The following is a 17,638-nucleotide window of genomic DNA, read 5'->3' on the forward strand; positions in this document are numbered from 1 at the left end:
AGTGCCAAAGATCAGGGCCCTTTGGTTAGATGCAAGGCAAGCACCATAGCCACCAAGCTATTTTCTCTTTTTCTTTTTTTTTTCTTTTTGGGTCACACTCGGCAATGCACAGGGGTTGGTTCCTCCTGGCTCTGCATTCAGGAATTACTCCTGGCGGTGCTCAGGGGACCATATGGGATACTGGGAATCAAAACCGGGTCGGCCTCATGCAAGGCAAATGCCCTACCCACTGTGCTATTGCTCCAGCCCCCGCTACGCAATTTTCCATCTCCTGCTTATACCATTTATTGTGCATCCATAATGAAATTAGTGGAGGTAATCTTAAGACTTCTTCATAGTCATTGTGAGACTTGTAGGGCTGAATTGATAGCACAGCGGTAGGGCATTCGCCTTTCATGCAGCCGACCCGTGTTCGATTCCTCCGCCCCTCTTGGAGAGCCTGGCAAGCTACCGAGAGTATCGCACCCGCACGGCAGAGCCTGGCAAGCTACCCGTGGCATATTGGATATGCCAAAAACAGCAACAGTAAGTCTCACAATGAGAGACGTTACTGGTGCCCGCTCGAGCAAATCGATGAGCAACGGAGATGACAGTGACAGGGACATAGTCATAGTCTGAGTCTATTCACCAACTAATTCCTTTCTTCCTTCAGAATGGTTAATGTCTCTATTTTCTCATACAACACTGGTCACTCTATTGTGAAGAGAGAAGATACTATCTTTCTCAGAATTTCTTCATTGTTCTTTGCCTGGAATTTTCCTCCAAACCTCTGACACCGGTTTTGCAAGGTTTGTTGCTAGTACTTTCCAAGGGACAATGGGATGTTTTCAAATTCACCTTTCCTCAACTCCTCTCCTTCTATGGTTTGTTGACCAAAACAGAAAGACAGTGGTCGGGGCTGGAGTGATAGCACAGTGGGTAGGGCATTTGCCTTGCACGTGGCCGACCCGGGTTCGATTCCCAGCATCCCATATGGTCCCCTGAGCACCGCCAGAGGTAATTCCTGAGTGCAGAGCCAGGAGTGACCCCTGTGCATCGCTGGGTGTGACCCAAAAAGCAAAAAAAAAAAAAAAAAAAAAAAAAAATAGAAAGAAAGACAGTGGTCAAGATATGACATCAGGACTATCATCAAGTTGTGTTACTTTTCAGGCAACCTATTCTTTAAACATTCAGATAACTTGGATTCTGAATGCGTCAAGAGTAAAACTCCACTTTGGTTTTAAAGGGCTTCTGCTTAGTTTGACCAGATTTAGCCAGTCTCCCTTTTGCTCATCCCCTGCCTACCTTCCTCTCTATGCATATGATAGCTTCCTTTGAGAAACTCTTTTGTCGTATGAAATGAAAATGGCAGCAAGTATTAGACCTTGACACTTACGATAGTGTTTCAGTGATTGACTATTTCTATTCTCATGAAGCCCATCTCTTTAGCATCTTCAGCATTAGTATGTCATTTTGACACATGTAAAAGAATATGGGCTGGAGCGATAGCACAGCGGTAGGGCCGACTAGGCCGACCCGTGTTCGATTCCTCCGCCCCTCTCAGAGAGCCCAGCAAGCTACTGAGAGTATCACGTCTGCACGGCAGAGCCTGGCAAGCTACCCGTGGCGTATTGGAAATGCCAAAAACAGTAACAATAAGTCTCACAATGAGAGACGTTACTGGTGCCCGCTTGAACAAATCAATGAGCAATGGGATGACAGTGACAGTGACAGTGAAAGAGCATCAGGATTTTGCCAGTATTCGCAGTGGCCACTGAACTCAGTTTTGCTCATTTCCTTAAATTACAAGGAAATTATGCATTCTTCTTTCAGTGCTAGTTGGAACTAGCCCACAAATTAACATTTACCTTCACTATGGGTCTGTATTGTCCACTTTACTTTTCTTTAAGTTTTTTTTTTTACTAGAGGCAGTAGTCAGTTTTTCTACCCTCATGGTTTGGGCATTCGTTAGTAATATTGTATCTCAATAATAAAATATAACAGTTTTATCAATTTGGGGGTATCTCCCAGTCTGAAGTCAGAATAGAGCACTTAATGGTCTTTTCTAAGAAAAGACAAAGTTTTCATTATTCTCTATTTGGGGAGTGGGGAATGATAATGGAGGTAGGGGTACGTTCAGCAGTGTTCAGGGATATTCCTGCCTATTCCAGGGGTCTCAGGAGCGAGGTCTGGAGGTCTTATGGGGATCATGTGAGTGAGGTGCCTTCAACTATCTCTTTGGTCCTATTATTCTTTAATTCCAGATATTGGCAACGCTAGTATCAGCTGCTCTAGTTCTCTATTTGAGAAAAACTTTATTTCAATGTCAAGTCAGTTTAGTTCTTGTGCAGATACTTGGCAATTTAAACTCAATTTGTAAAGTACCACCATTGTATAAACTTCATGTGAAATAATGGCAGTGAGAATGCAATTGTGTGCAGTTGAATGGAGGCAGTAAAGATTACATTACTGTTGCTACTTGGTTGGTCACATTTTTAATAGTCCACGAACAATTTGTTTTCTGAGGTGTTAAACCATGGAGTTACGTTGGAGTTAAAGAGATAGTACAGTGGGCAGGGTGCTTGCCTTGTCCATGGCTGACCTGGGTTTGATTCCTGACACCCAGTATGGTCTCCTGAGTCCTCCAGGAGTGATAACTGAGTAAGATGGGAGCCAGGATTAAGTCTGCAGTTCCATCAGGTGTGACCCAAAAGCAAACAGAAGAAACACACGTGTGTACACACAGGTACATACATACACACACACACACACACACACACACACACACAAAACCCAAAAACTGTGGCACTGTGCATCTTAGAATTTAGTATTATCAGTCATTTTATTAAATATAAAAGAAGAAAAAAAATCCCAGATAGGCTGGATTGAAAAAGATGTGTGTATGCCCAGGCACACATATTATTACATAGAAAACAGACTATCTGCAAATTGGAGTATAAATAGCCCTCAAATGTGATATTTTCTTCACATTTAAAATTTGCTACCAGAATGGTAAATATCTTACATTTGTGTAGACTTAAAGACAGAGCCCAAAATATTTAAATAAAATTGGAAGAATTAAAAGGAAAACTGATAAATCCAGAGTCATGGTGACAGACTTTCCTAGGAATCTGTTAGAATAAGCAGACAAGGTATTAAGGACATGGAAAAATAGGATAACTATAGAAAGCTACATAGCATGGCTAGTTCTATAGGTTTACAAATTGTATTTATGTGGTTTTATTTACTTATTTATTTATTGTTTGGGGGCCATGTCTGGCAGTGCTCAGGGCTTACCCCTGTCTGCACTCAGGGATCACTTCTGGCAGAGCTCCTGGGACCATATGGGGTGCTAGGGATCAAAGCTGGTTCAGCCATATGCCAGGCAAGTACTACCACTCTGGCCCCTATTTATGCAATTTTTATCTCTTATTTTATAAGCTCAGATGTTTTTGCTCTTTTTAAGATAATTGAACTATGATTCACATATAAAATTCATCCTTTCAAAACGGTACAATTTTAGTAGATACACAAGTTATGCAATCACCACTGCTAATTTTAGAACATTTTGTTCTCTTTCTTTATGGGGGTGGGGTGGGGCGGGGTCTCTGGGCCACACCCAGTGGTGCTCAGGTTTACTCCTGGCTCTGTTTCCAGGAGTCACTCTAAAGAGGTAGTCAGGGTGCCTGGAATCGAACTGGGCAAGACAGACAGCTTAATGTCTTGAGTCCTCACCAGCCACACACACACACACACACACACACACACACACACACACACACACACACACACACACTTGCACGTGCACATGCACACACGTGTGTGCACACACACTCTTACCCCTTTTTATTTCTTTGTACAAAGCATTTAACTTACTGGTTTTTGGGGAAGAATTGAATGCATCACTCACCAGTGTATTACATGTAGCCATTAATCTTACAGCTTCATCAGCATTAACTGGTTCATTTTCATGACACTGCTCAGCGCTCAGCTATTTCTGCAAGGTTCAAGGGAAAGGCCTTTTGAGAACTGTGCAAGTTCCTTTGTATATGGACAGAATCTTCACTCTTAATTCAGCATTCACAATATTTAGCTGAAGAATAGTTACTAACTGGTGCTGCCTGTTTTTGGCCTTAAAATCTTTGGGGCTGGCTTTGTGAAAATGCATTCCTGGGCTTTTGTCCTGGTCCTGCAGTTTGTTTCTGGCCATTATCAGCTCTGCGATACCCTCCTGTGGATGATCTGTGAGCAAAGCTTTCAGCTAGAACCTTTTCTTCGCCTCAGAAAGGAATCCTGTACGGACTGGAAGTTAGTCTCTCTCCCCCCTCCCCCACCAGCAGCCCTGAGCAATCACTAATCTTTCATCGAGGATTTGCTTATTCCTTAATTTGGATATTTGCTATAAATAGAATCATGTGTCCTTTTGTATCTGGCTATATTTATTATTAATCAGTTCTGATGTATTTGAGACAAACAAGTTTCTTCATAAAAATCTCAGTCCTAAAATTCACAAGAAATGAAACCACTTTAGGTTTTTAAAATGACAGTCACGATTCTTGGGGGCTGGAGTGATATAACACAGTGGCTAGGGAGTTTGCCTTGCATGCAGCCGACCTGAGTTCGATTCCCAGCATCCCATATGGTCCCCTGAGCACCGCCAGGAGTAATTCCTGAGTGCAGAGCCAGGAGTAACCCCTGAGCATCGCCGGGTATGACCCAAAAATCAAAAAATAAATAAATAAAATAAAATGACAGTCACAATTCTTTAGCTCATTCCAACAAAAGTGAGAAACAAATCTAGCTTGACTGAAATCATATCTGGCAAGCTTTAAATGTAAACTCGGAATCAACTTACTTTCTTCTTTCATAACACGGAGGCTAACTTCTGGTAGGGGTTTGGTTTGGTTTTGGTTTGATTTTTGTTTTTTGGGTCACACCCAGTGATGCTCAGGGGTTACTACTGGCTCTGCACTCAGGAATTACTCCTGGTGGTACTGGGGGACTATAGGGGATGCTGGGAATCGAACCCGGGTTGGCCACGTGCAAAGCAAATGCCCTACCCTTGTACTATGGCTCAGGCCTTCCGGCTCTCACTTTTTAAATTCAAGTATCATTAGAGTATAATGTGGGGACTGGGGTGACTCAGCAGGAGGGTCCTTGCCTTGCAGGTACGAGGCTGAGTTACATCCTGGATACTAATCCACAGTCTGATTCCAGTGTTACTTGGGATGCCCCATGCCACAATAAAAGATTAAATAGTTTAGTAAAGTATTGTGATCTTCAGAGTACGGAATACCACACCACTTCCCCCCCCACACCCTAGCAATTTCTACAACTAAGTGTGTGAGAACCCTGATCATTGCAATAATAACAAAAGGAAGGGGAAGTGTGCAGATATTTGTACATTAAGGGTACAATTAAACCACTCTGCACTCAACACCAAAGTTTTGGTCACTGTCCCTACATCAGTCCACTGGAACCCTCAGCCCACTTCCCCCTCACATGGTAACCTCAACTCTGTGGTCAGTCTCTGGGTTTGTTTTCATTAGCCATAGTCTCTTCATATGCTCTGTTTCTTTATATGTCACAGATGAGTGAGATCATTCAGTATTTGTCTTTCTCCTGACTCATTTTCCTTGGCAGGACACCCCCGGTTTGTTTCCTATGTTGTAGAAAAAGGCAAGATTTTATTTGTTCTTATGGCTCACTAGTATTACCTATTTACATAGTTTTACATATGTATACTATGTAATACTATATGTGATATATGTAATACTATACACATAATATTACATAATATATATATGTATCACTGTCACTGTATCACTGTCATCCTGTTGCTCATTGAGCGAGCACCAGTAACGTCTCCACTGTGAAACTTGTAGTTACTGTTTTTGGCATATCGAATACACCACGGCTAGCTTGCCAAGCTCTGCCATGCAGGCGAGATACTTTCGGTAGCTTGCTGGGCTCTCCGAGAGGGACGAAGGAATCGAACCGGGGTCGGCCACGTGCAAGGCAAACGCCTTACCTGCTGTGCTATCGCTCCAGCATATATATATATATATATATATATGTATGTATGTATATATATGTATATACATATATATATATATGTAATACTATATAATACTGGGCTGGAGCGATAGCGCAGCGGTAGGGCGTTTGCCGTTCACGCGGCCGACCCATGTTCGATTCCTCTGCCCCTCTCGGAGAGCCCGGCAAGCTATTGAGAGTATCGCGCCCGCACGGCAGAGCCTGGCAAGCTACCAGTGATGTATTGGATATGCCAAACACAGTAACAATAAGTCTCACAATGAGAGACGTTACTGGTGCCTGCTCAAACAAATCGATGAGCAACTGGATGACAGTGACAGTGACATATAATACTACTCAGTATGTAAAATATACATTATATATATTATATATTGTGCATTACATCTTTATCCACTCATTTATTGTTGGGCATGCGGGCAGTTTCCAAATTTTGGTTAGGAGGACTGGACCTATACTCGAATCTTACATGCATGAGACCTGTGTTTTTTTTTCCACCAGCACTGGAAAAAAAAATAATCTATTTACAGAAGAGTTGGTGGTATGGTAGTGAGCAAAATTGCCTTCTAGGTCCTGGCTAGGAGCTAAAGTTGTGGCTCAAGTAGTAGAGTACATGCCCCCTTAGCAGGCAAAAAGCAATTGACTTTGTATTGCTTGTTACAACATGCATCTTATAATGTAGCTTCTAAATTCTCTGATGGAGGATGAACTAAGATGCTAGGTGCTAGTTGAGCCTTCTCTGCTGTTGGTTTCACTCATTGAGCTTAACAGGCTTCACTGCTCCTTTGCCATCTAATTTTCTACGTTCCTACGGGGCTGTGAACTTTGTGGCCGTGTGCTCCCGCAGCTGTGGGACTAGGATGATTCAGCAGTGTGGCATCTCAGGCCTACCTGTTCAGCAGCTCTCCTAGATGTGAGTGGAAGAGAGTGTGTGTGGGTGGGCCCTCCATCGAGGCGGGGACTCCGCCTGTCCCAGCCCTAGGAGGTCTTAGTGATCTTGGCCTAAAGGCTGGGCTACCAGATTTGCCTCAGCTGTGGTGTCTTTCCTGAATTTACTTTTTTCTTTTTCAAGCAATTGAAGCATTTATTTATTTTTATTTATTTATTTATTTTGCTTTTTGGGCCACACCTGGCAATGCACAGGAGTTACTCCTGGCTCTGCACTCAGGAATTACCACTGGCGGTGCTCAGGGGAACCATATGGGATGCTGGGAATCGAACCCGGGTCAGCTGCGTGCAAGGCAAATGCCCTACCCGCTGTGCTATTGCTCCAGCCCCCTAAAGCAATTGAAGCATTTAATGAACTTTCCTTTTGATGGCAGGTTGCTTCAAGCTACCTAGACACAGATCCCTAATCTCCTCAGATCTTTGGCTCAAGAATTTGGATTTCACGGTTGTGGTAGCTTTTCATTCCTTAGAACTTTATATAAGGCCAGTCATGGCACAGCAATGACAGGAGCCATTCTGCTCCTGGTTTGGGAGCACTAACCCATGTCTGTTCAGTGACCAAAGTCCACAGTTTGTCAGGAATAACAGGTGGCCAGAAGTTTGGTTTATCCTTACTTGATAATGCCGCATACCCACTTTTCTAGAGTAGCCTGAGTAACTGGGAGGGAGAGGGAGGAAGGGGAAAAAGGCAACTATTTTCAATAACCTCCCTCCAATTAAAAAGTCACCACGGATTCTCTAGGAAAAGTGCAGAATCCAGATAACCGTGCAACACTAATTTCATGGAAATTCTACACATTCTTATAATAGAACTTCTATTCCATTAAAATGTTCTAGCCTCAGTCACAGTTTCGGGAACTCTAGATCATTTGAACAAACATTGTTTTACTTTTCTTTTTTTTTTTTTTTTTTTGCTTTTTGGGTCATACCCAGAGATGCACAGGGGTTACTCCTGGCTCATGAACTCAGGAATTACTCCTGGCGGTGCTCAGGGGACCATATGGGATGCTGGGAATCGAACCCGGTTTGGCTGCGTGCAAACACCCTACCCGCTGTGCTATTGCTCCAGCCCTGTTTTACTTTTTTTGTGACTAACATTGTCTTTACCTCTCTCTCCCTGGGGCACTTAGAGGAGGTTTGTGTGAGACTGTTTTTAAATTTGTTAGCCTGCATCAGATTATCTGTAGGAGTTATTTAACAGCCCATTCTCTGCTGGCCCAAGGGCAATTAGGAAACACTGACTAGAAGCAGATATAATATTGAATAATTTTAGTAGTAAGGCCAAGAGAATATCTGTAACTAGTTATTTGTATCTTTTTTTTTAATCAACTTACATGCATAGAACAAGGCTCAAAATCAGGTTGAAGCTAAATTAATTTTTTTTCACTTTTTTTTAATCCAAACAAGTTGTTACTATCTTCAGTCACCTGTGGCTCATTTCCTGACACAAATTATTTTCTATATTCCTCTGTATAGCAAAGTGCACTTGCTTTTTTAAAAAGCCTTCCCCAAGAAAGTCTCATTCTGACATTAAGGTCAAGTTTAAGGTCTAGGTTATTATTAATAAAGGTCATAGGCTGATGAGGCTCCTTTGATATTGTTTGTTGTTCTCTAGAGCAGCTTTGCTCAACCAGGGGCCAGACAGCCCCCACCCCCAGGGTCCCTAGGATATTCCAAGTGGGACACAGGCAAAAAATCACATAACTGGAGGCAACAATGTTGAAAGGTGGCCGTGGTGGATAAAAAGACTGAGAAATGCTAATGGACAATTCCTTTCCGTACAAAGATCTTCGAAGCAAAAAGAAGGGGTATCTCTATCCACACACCTAGCAGGCATTGATACACAGAGATGAGATCAATGCCGTGAGCAGCCCTGCCCTGCCCCGCCGTGCCCTGCCCCAACCCGCCCCTCCTTCCTGTCCCCATATGTCCAGCAGTGCTAAGGGATTACTTCTGGCCCGGCTGCTGAGATCACACCTGGCAGTCTTGGGGGCCATCTGATGTGCTGGGAATCAAACTTAGGCCAGCCACGTGCAAGGCAAGAGCCCTATCTGCTCTCCTATCTTTCTAGCCGCTCAGTGAGCGCTCTAGTTCAAAGGGTCGTGGAACAGGAAATGCATCAGTCACTGGTGCACACGCGGCCAGTTTCCTGATGGGGGTGGGGGATGATCCTCTGTGGTTCTTTGTCACCTCATCCAAGTGTATGGTTATATTAACAGAGCTTGGGCTGCCCTCACAAAACACCACAGCCGGAAGATTTGAAGGTCAGGCACAGGTTTCTCTCCGTCCTGAAGGCTGAAGTGTGTAATCAGGGCCAGGCTCTCTTTCGTTTTGTTTTGTTTCGTGGGTCACACCGGTAATGCTCAGGACTCAGGAATCACTCCTGTTGGTGCTTGGGGGGGAACATATGGGATGCTGACGGGGGAGTGAGGATAGTACCCATTTGTCTGCATGCAAGGCAAATGCCTTACCCGCTGTACTATCACTCTGCCCCAGGGGCAGGTTCTGATGAGAACCCTCTTCCTGTCTTCCTGTCTCACAGTCACCTTCTTGCTGTGTACTCACGAGGCCTTTTCTCTGTGCATGCATTTCATATGTCAATTACGTTGCAACTTATTTTTGTGAATATCTAGGGAAGTGTTTGGGAAGTCAAGTTTTTTGGTGATTCCCTTTGGTATTTGTAAGGTCAGTTCAGCAGCTGGTTTTTTTGTTTTTGTTTGTTTGTTTTAAATTTAACCAGTATCTTGGCAGGCATTCACTTCTTTTCCTTTTCTTTTTTTTATTTTGGGTTATTTAGTCATACCTGGCTTTGCCCTGGGCTTACTCTGGCTCCATGCTCAGTGATCACTCCTTAGGGTGCTCACGGGACCATAGAAGGTGCTGGGGATTGAACCTCTGGACTACATTCTCCCAGACCCTCAAAACACACTGTCACTGTCACTGTTGTCCCGTTGCTCACCGATTTGCTTGAACGGGCACCAGTAACGTCTCCATTGTGAGACTTGTTGTTACCGTTTTTGGCATATCGAATATACCATGGGTAGCTTGCCAGGCTTTGCCGTGGGGGCAAGATACGCCCTACCCGCTGTGCTATCGCTCCAGCCCAAGGACTTTAAAAAAAGACTTAAAAAAAAAGTTAGGGCTGGAGCGATAGCACAGCGGGTAGGGTGTTTGCCTGGCACTTGGCCGACCCGGGTTCAAATCCCAGCATCCCATATGGTCCCCTGAGCACCGCCAGGGGTAATTCCGGAGTGCATGAGTCAGGAATGACCCCTGTGCATCATTAGGTGTGACCCAAAAAGAAAACAAAAAGTAATTTCAGTAGTTCAACACTTCTGCTTCAAATTTTCTACTTAAAACTTCTAAAATCCTATCTTCATTTTTGAGACAAAGTCTCCTCATTTGTTTTTGAACCTCGGTCTTGGCCTGGAAGGTAAACCATGAAGTTATTCAGTCAACAACAATAACAAAAGAAAAACCCTTTAATCCAATCTAATGATTTTTCTTTTCTGTAAGTCACAGATTTCAGCTGCAGGCATAGACTGAGAATTCTCATCTTCCAATAGCTAAATCATTCTATTATAGTTTTTATTTAGGTTTGTGGCTTTAAACTTAGAGCAGTATCTGAAACACTTCCTCATGGCCACTGAAACCTTCCGATATAGTCTGATATATGTCACTATCACTCCGTTGCTCATCGATTTGCTCGAGTGGGCACCAATAATGTCTCTATTGTGACTTGTTACTGTTTTTGGCATATTGAATACACAACAGATAGCTTGCCAGGCTCTGCCGTGCGGGCGAGATACTCTCGGTAGCTTACTGGGCTGGGTGTTAAAAATTTTGCTTTGCTCCCACGATATTCTTACATTATTTACCTTTTAAATTCATTTACTCTTTTCCCAACTGGAAATCTAGGTGAAAATTTCCAAATTTTTCAAGGTCCAATAACCAATTTAGAAACACTCCAGGGAAAAATATCTTCCAATTTAATTGTGACCCAACAAATCAATACACATTTCTTTGTTTATCCAATAGATCCAAAGATCACTTACCATAAGATGGAACAAAAGGAAAGAATCAACATATTAACAGATTTACTAGCTAAGCCTTGGATCTCTTGGAGCCACAACAACTATCAGAGCTGCCAATATTCCCACTTTCGGCTTTCCTTTTTAACAGAAAAGACAGAACTTTGATCCCACAACATGATAATTGTGGAGGGAACTCTCCAAACCCCAAATCACAGCATGTAACAAACCAAACTTGCCACAAGACTGAAGCACCCAGCCCTCCCTGCCAAAGGCCAAGGAGCTTATGGGATGGGCAGGAAAACTCTCACTTTGCCAGTGAAAATGCTCGCTTTACCTACATCTGTAAACTGGCTAGATGACACATTGCCCTGATCTCTGGCAATGATTCAGCCTGCCAGTTTAACCAGATCTAAACATGAAGGTTTCTGCTTCAGACTCTAACCTGGCTTCAACATGCCAGAGTTCTCACAGTGCTGAAGTACTTTCTAGATCAGAATTTCCCCTTCTCATTGCAGTCTGCATCCCCAAACCCCAAACCGGGAAAATAACAGGCACAAATGGCCATACATTGGCTGATGAATTGCTTGCAGATCTGGGTAAAGGTCTGTATACAGAACTGGGGCTTGGAAAGAGTGCAGTGGTTAGGGTGCATGCTCGACCCTTTTCTGTTCTCAGGACCTTGTCCTGTTCCCCCAGCATTGCCAAGTGCAGCGCTGGAGGCTTCTTAGCATCCCCTGCACTGTGGGACACAAGCTGCACTCTCTCCTCGGGCCCTCAAAGGAACAGCCAACCTGGTTAACCAAAAATAGCTGGTGGGAAGTCCCCTACCCTGGACCCTGGACTCCCGAGTACTGCTTGAGCAATCCCAAACTTACAAAAAAAGAAAGAAAAAATGTCCCAAACTCTTCCCACTTCTAGAGAGTGTTCACAGAATTGTTCCAGTCCACAAGGGCAATGGGGTCCCAATGAAGGGGAAGACTTACACTTGGTCATGCCCCACACAGTTGGTCTTACACACGCAGGTGGTCACACGCAAAGTCCATTAGCCTACCCCCAGCTGTTTCTCTGACCCATCGGGAGTGGTGTAAGAGGCAACTGTTTTTAGCTGGGAAAGAGTGGGGACAGGTCCCAGGAGGGCCCTATCAGCCAGAGGAAGTGGCGTACCTGGAGATTTTCTCACCTGATTTTGTCTTGAGGCTTTGGGACTCCACTTCCTGTGACTTCACCAAATCGTAGTCCTCAAGGTTCAGGTCTGCAACCGCTCAAGGGCCAATCAGAGGAGATATGGCGACAGAGCAGACAGGAGGCGTTTATTGGCAACGACGGACTCAAAATAACCTTCTTTAAAGCCAGAGCAATAATACAACTGGTCAAGTGCTTGCCTAGCACATGGCCTACCTGGATTCGATCCCTTAGCACCCCATATGTTCCCCCAAGCTCTCCAGGAGTGACCCCGAGTGCAGAGCCTGAAATAAGCCCCGAGAACCACCAGGTGTGGCCCCACATAAAAATAAAACAAAACAAAACAAAAACAGCTTTGTTTATAATTTTCTAGAATTCTTTCATTGCATCAAACTTTCTGAGGTTGACTATATCATTATGTATTTTTGCGGGGAGGGGCTCACCTACCAGTGCTCAGGGCTTGCTCCTGACTCTGTGTCCAGGGGTCACTTCTGGTGGGGCTTGGGGGACCATATGGGCTGCCAGGGATCCTCCCAAGTTGGCTGTCGGTAAGGCACGTGCCCTACCTGCTTTTATGTAATAATAAAATAATAATACATTGCTCCGCCCCCAATGTATTATTAATATGGCTTTGGGAATTCATAGCTTGAAAACATTTTTTCAGGATCTTACTCTGCTTAAATCTTCATTTCAGATGACGTGGCGGACCATCCTGTTTCAGTATTGTTTTCTCTTGGTTACGTATCTACTCACTGCCCTGGAAGCTGTGCCTATCGACGTAGACAAGACAAAAGTAAAAGACACTCAGCCTGTGGACAGTGCCAAGATAGAGCCACCAGTGAGTGCAATGATGAGAATTCTTCCTGTGAGAAGAATATTAACTGATATGTTTCTAATATTTATTGCTAGTAAAAGTTGGGTGTTACTTCTGAAATGACACTGAAGACAATATTGGATAAGCACGTTTTTTAATATTAGGCAATGGTAATATTGTCTAATGCATTTTTTTTCTCTTTGAGCTGGTTGATTAAGTCATTACTTCTCATTTATCCTTTTTATTGATGAGTGAAATTGTTCAAAGCTATTAGAGTGTGTGTAGAGGAATTAATCACAACCCAGCCTATAATCATAATAACATTTCTAATGTAGTTAACCAGCCAAGAAAACACTGTTTCATAGCCAAAGGAGAGACAGATAGCAATAAAAAGATACAAATGACAAAGGGTGGGGGCTGGAGCGATAGCATAGCGGGTAGGCGTTTGCCTTGCATGCGACTGACCCAGGTTCAATTCCCAGCATCCCATATGGTTTCCTGAGTGCAGAGCCAGGATTGACCCCTGTGCATCACCGAGTCTGACCCAAAAAGCAAAAAATAAATAAATAAACAAATGACAAAGGGTGAATGCGGGGTTGGTGGGTGTGGGGGAAGGATTCGGTGTCATTAAGACTTTGTTGTCTAAACCAGTGCTTCTCAACTGGCAGCCATGAGGCACCTTTGCATGTTCCAAGGGGGCTACAGGTGAAGATCATGTAAATGGAGCCGTGATATGAGACTAGAGGTCCAACTGGTAGGACAGGGGACCACAGGATAAAACAATGTTGTAAGGGGGACACAATTGGAAAAAAGACTGAGAAACACTAAACTAGGTGGAAAACCAATCTTTGTAAGACATGATATTGGTTCTGACGTAGACATCTCTTTTAGAGAAATAACTTTTTGCATTTTGTCCAGAATATCAGTGTAGATAAAACTAAATGCCGTTTTGCTAGAATTTTAATTTTATTATTTATTTATTTATTTTGGTGATTGAGATCTTTATATGTAGGAAAGGAAACACAGAAGCGTTATTCTTTGTTTCTTAATTTCAAGGACACTGGACTTTATTATGATGAATATCTCAAGCAAGTGATTGATGTGCTGGAAACAGATAGTCACTTCAGAGAAAAACTCCAAAAAGCAGACATAGAGGAAATAAAGGTAAATGGAATTGAATGATTTTTTAATAGACATTTGAACCCGCCAGATGCTGAGTTAAGTAATGGGGACATCAAGAGGAGACGGTGCCAACTCCTAGAGAACTTCCCAGGGAGAATATGCTCTGGAAAAAAAAGATTTTTAGGATCAATATATGATGAGTGTGTAATACATTTTGGAGATACAGAGAAGAGAGACATAATTCTAGCAGTGGCAGAAGCTGGGAAATCATTCCTTCTCTCGAGATTCTGCCAGAGTTTACAGATAGAGAAGAGGACCTTCAGATGGCCCCTCCGGCTGCTTCTTAAGCTCCTTAACGGTCATAATCCCAGACACACACAAACCAATCTTGAATCTCGGAACCCAGAGGCTTTTGGCAGAAATCTCTCCAGACATAATTACTAAAACTTCAGAATTCCAAGATTGCATGGCTGCAATGGCATCATCATCATCCTATTGATCGTCGATTTTCTTGAGCGGTCTCAGTAACGTTTCCATTTGTCCTAGCCCTGAGATGTTAGAAGCCTCTCTTTATTCATCCTTCCCAATGGTGCCGCATTGGAGGCTCTTTCAGGGTCAGGGGAATGAGACCCATCATTGTTACTGGTTTTGTCATATGAATACACCATGGGGAGTTTGCCAGACCCTCCCATGCAGGCAGGAAACTAACATCATAAACTATTCATAGTCAGCAATAGAAAACAAATTGTCTAATGTTGCCTTTTCAGCAGATCTGAGTTGGGAGAAAATTCCATATAATAATAATGGTGGGACTGGTGTCAAAATATTGAGTGTAATGAAAGTAGAGAGAGAGTAATGTGGAAACTGTCTGCCACACAGGCAGGGTGGGGAGTGAGATGGGGGGTATATGGGGTTTTGAGTGGTGGAAAATGTGCACTGGTGAAGGGACGGGTGTTCGATCATTGTATAACCAAGACTTAAACCGGAAAGCTTTGTAACTGTTCTTACGGTGATTCAATAAATAAATTTATTTTTAAAAAGATAGGGAAGAGGAGACTAGGAGGTAGCCCAGGGTATACAGGGATCATGTAGGAAGCCGGGAGGAGAGGCTGTTGCAGCCTCTCTGGAAGTGGAGACCCCTACTGGCTAAAAGATGAGGTGCAGAGAATCCCGGGCTAGCTCTATTCTATACCGAGGGCCTCAGGTACTGGGATCAGGGTCTTCACTCTGATGGAGGGGACTTTTCAGAGGTTTAAAAGAGATTACATTCTGGTGTTTGAATTGGGTGAAGATTAATAGAAGAGTTAATGGACTGTATGTTTTGCCAGTAGGGGAAGTTTAATTATTTGCTTCTGTCCTAAGTTACACATGATCGTAGCCCTCCACATCCTAGTCACATCATAGCAAGATATCTCTCAGTAGTCTCATCTTACAGTACAGAAAGGGAATTGTGAAGTGCTGACCTGAGAGGTACTTTTATCCTTTCTTCTGGACACGACAGGTTTGTTTGTTAATTTAGGCACTGTGATTTCCAAAGCTATTACTAAACTCTCCTGCAGTCAATTTTCCCGCTCCATACTCCACACCTCTATCAGCTCCCTCCCTCCCTCCCTTCCTCCTTCCCTCTCTCCTTCTCTCTTACTCCCTCCCTCCCTGTCTGTCTCCCTCCCTCCCTTCCTTTTTCTTTTTTCCTTTCTTCCCCCCTCTTCCTCCTTCTCCTCTTGCTCCTCCTCCTCACCTCTCTGTCAACTGTGCTCCAGGCTTACTCCTATTCTGAGATCAAACACAGGCTGACCATGTGCAAACCAAACTCCCTGCCCTTTGTGCTATCTCTGAAGTCCTCCTGTTTGCTTCTAAGTACTTACATTAGGATCAGAGCATTATTTGGGGGATGGCAGGTTGTCCATCTCTAATTGTGCTAAGGAGGTCTTCCGGCTCTGTGCTTAGGGGTCACTGCTGACAATACTTACGGGACCATCTGCAGTGCCAGGGATCTAACTGGGTTGGCCAAATATGCACAGAAAGCTCTTTACCCCATTATCCCTGTACTATTTCTTCAGCCCCCCCCCCCACTGCTTTTTGCCATTTTTTCTATATGAATAATGCTGCTGTAAAACATTTAATTTTTTTTTCATATAAGGGCCATTCCCTCCTTTTGTATGAGGGAGGGTGTGAATTGTCAGAAATTAGACTGGGGGGGAGGGGCTGGACCGGTAGCACAGCGGGTAGGGTGTTTGCCTTGCACTCCGGCCAACCTTTGTTCGATTCCCAGCATCCCACCTGGTCCCCAGAGCACTGCCAGGAGTTATTCCTGAGTGCAGAGCCAGGAGTTAACCCCTGTGCATTGCTGGGTGTGACCCAAAAAGCAAAAAAAAAAAAAAAAAAAAAGAAAGAAAGAAAGAAATTAGACTCTGGATTTTTAAGCATGTGCATAGCTTAGCAGTGTTCAGGGGCTACTCTTGGCTCTATACCCAGGGGTCACTCCCAGAGGTGTTCTGGGGACGGGGCAGTGCCAGGGTGTGAACTCAGACCTCAAACAAGCAAAGCATGTGCCCCAACCCTTTAATCTCTCACTCGGGCCCTATTTTTTTTTTTTTAATCCTTTCTGCTTTAACTCTGTTCTATCTCAATTATAGGGGGCTTGACATCTTTATTTGTTTATTGAATCACCATGAGATATAGTTACAAAGCTATTCATGATCAGGTTTTAGTCATACAATGTTCCAACACCCATCCGTCCACCATTGTACATTTAATTTCAGAATTAATATGGAATCTCCTCTGAAAGAAATGCTCTTTATTATACCAAATTAAGTGAGTCAAAATTATTGGTCATTATCATAACCTATTTTAATATTATGTATGATCAAGTATAATAGGTAAATGTAGTAGATTAAACTGATTTATTAATCTTGTTAACAGAGTGGGAGGCTAAGCAAAGAGCTCGATTTAGTAAGTCACCATGTGAGGACGAAACTTGATGAATTGAAAAGGCAAGAAGTGTCAAGGTTAAGAATGCTCATTAAAGTTAAGTTGGATTCTCTGCAAGGTAAGTGTAAAAGCTAGGAAATTTCAATATTTGGTTGTGTAGTTCAGTTTCTATTAGCCCATGGCATGTTTTTCTGTCAAAAATTTAAAATCATCATTGATTTGCCTTCTGTAATTTTTTAAATTTAATTTTTTAATAAGTAATTTTGAACAAATAATACGCTTACATTCAAAAAATCAAATGTGTTAGCTTTGAACAATTTCACTCATCAATAAAAAGGAAGAATGAGAAGTAATGACTTAATCAACTGGCTAAAGATAAAAAAAAAATAACAATGCCAACCTAGAGAAAGAAGAGAGAAGATCTAGTTAGGACCATTTCCATAGATGAAGTAGAAAAATTGTCAGAGAGCTAACCGGCCTGACAGCATCAAAGAAATTCTGTCAGATCCTCAAAGAGCAGGTCATCCAGGTTATTCAAACTCTTTCAGAGCATGGAAAAAGAAGGAAACCGTCC

At 43.1% G+C, this 17,638-nt stretch overlaps 1 protein-coding gene across 3 annotated transcripts in view; it reads left to right on the forward strand.

Annotated features, from left to right (window-relative positions):
* NUCB2 (nucleobindin 2) overlaps window positions 1-17,638 on the forward strand; it is a 47,015-nt gene that overhangs the window by 11,482 nt on the left and 17,895 nt on the right. For all 3 annotated transcript variants that reach the window (XM_055141284.1, XM_004613567.2, XM_055141285.1), the window contains exons 3-5: window positions 12,892-13,035; window positions 14,068-14,175; window positions 17,056-17,182. In XM_055141284.1, the coding sequence (XP_054997259.1) occupies window positions 12,892-13,035; window positions 14,068-14,175; window positions 17,056-17,182 (379 nt within the window). The remainder of the gene's footprint in view (window positions 1-12,891; window positions 13,036-14,067; window positions 14,176-17,055; window positions 17,183-17,638) is intronic.

Source organism: Sorex araneus, chromosome 6 (assembly GCF_027595985.1).
Source record: "Sorex araneus isolate mSorAra2 chromosome 6, mSorAra2.pri, whole genome shotgun sequence".
Lineage (NCBI taxonomy): Eukaryota > Metazoa > Chordata > Mammalia > Eulipotyphla > Soricidae > Sorex > Sorex araneus.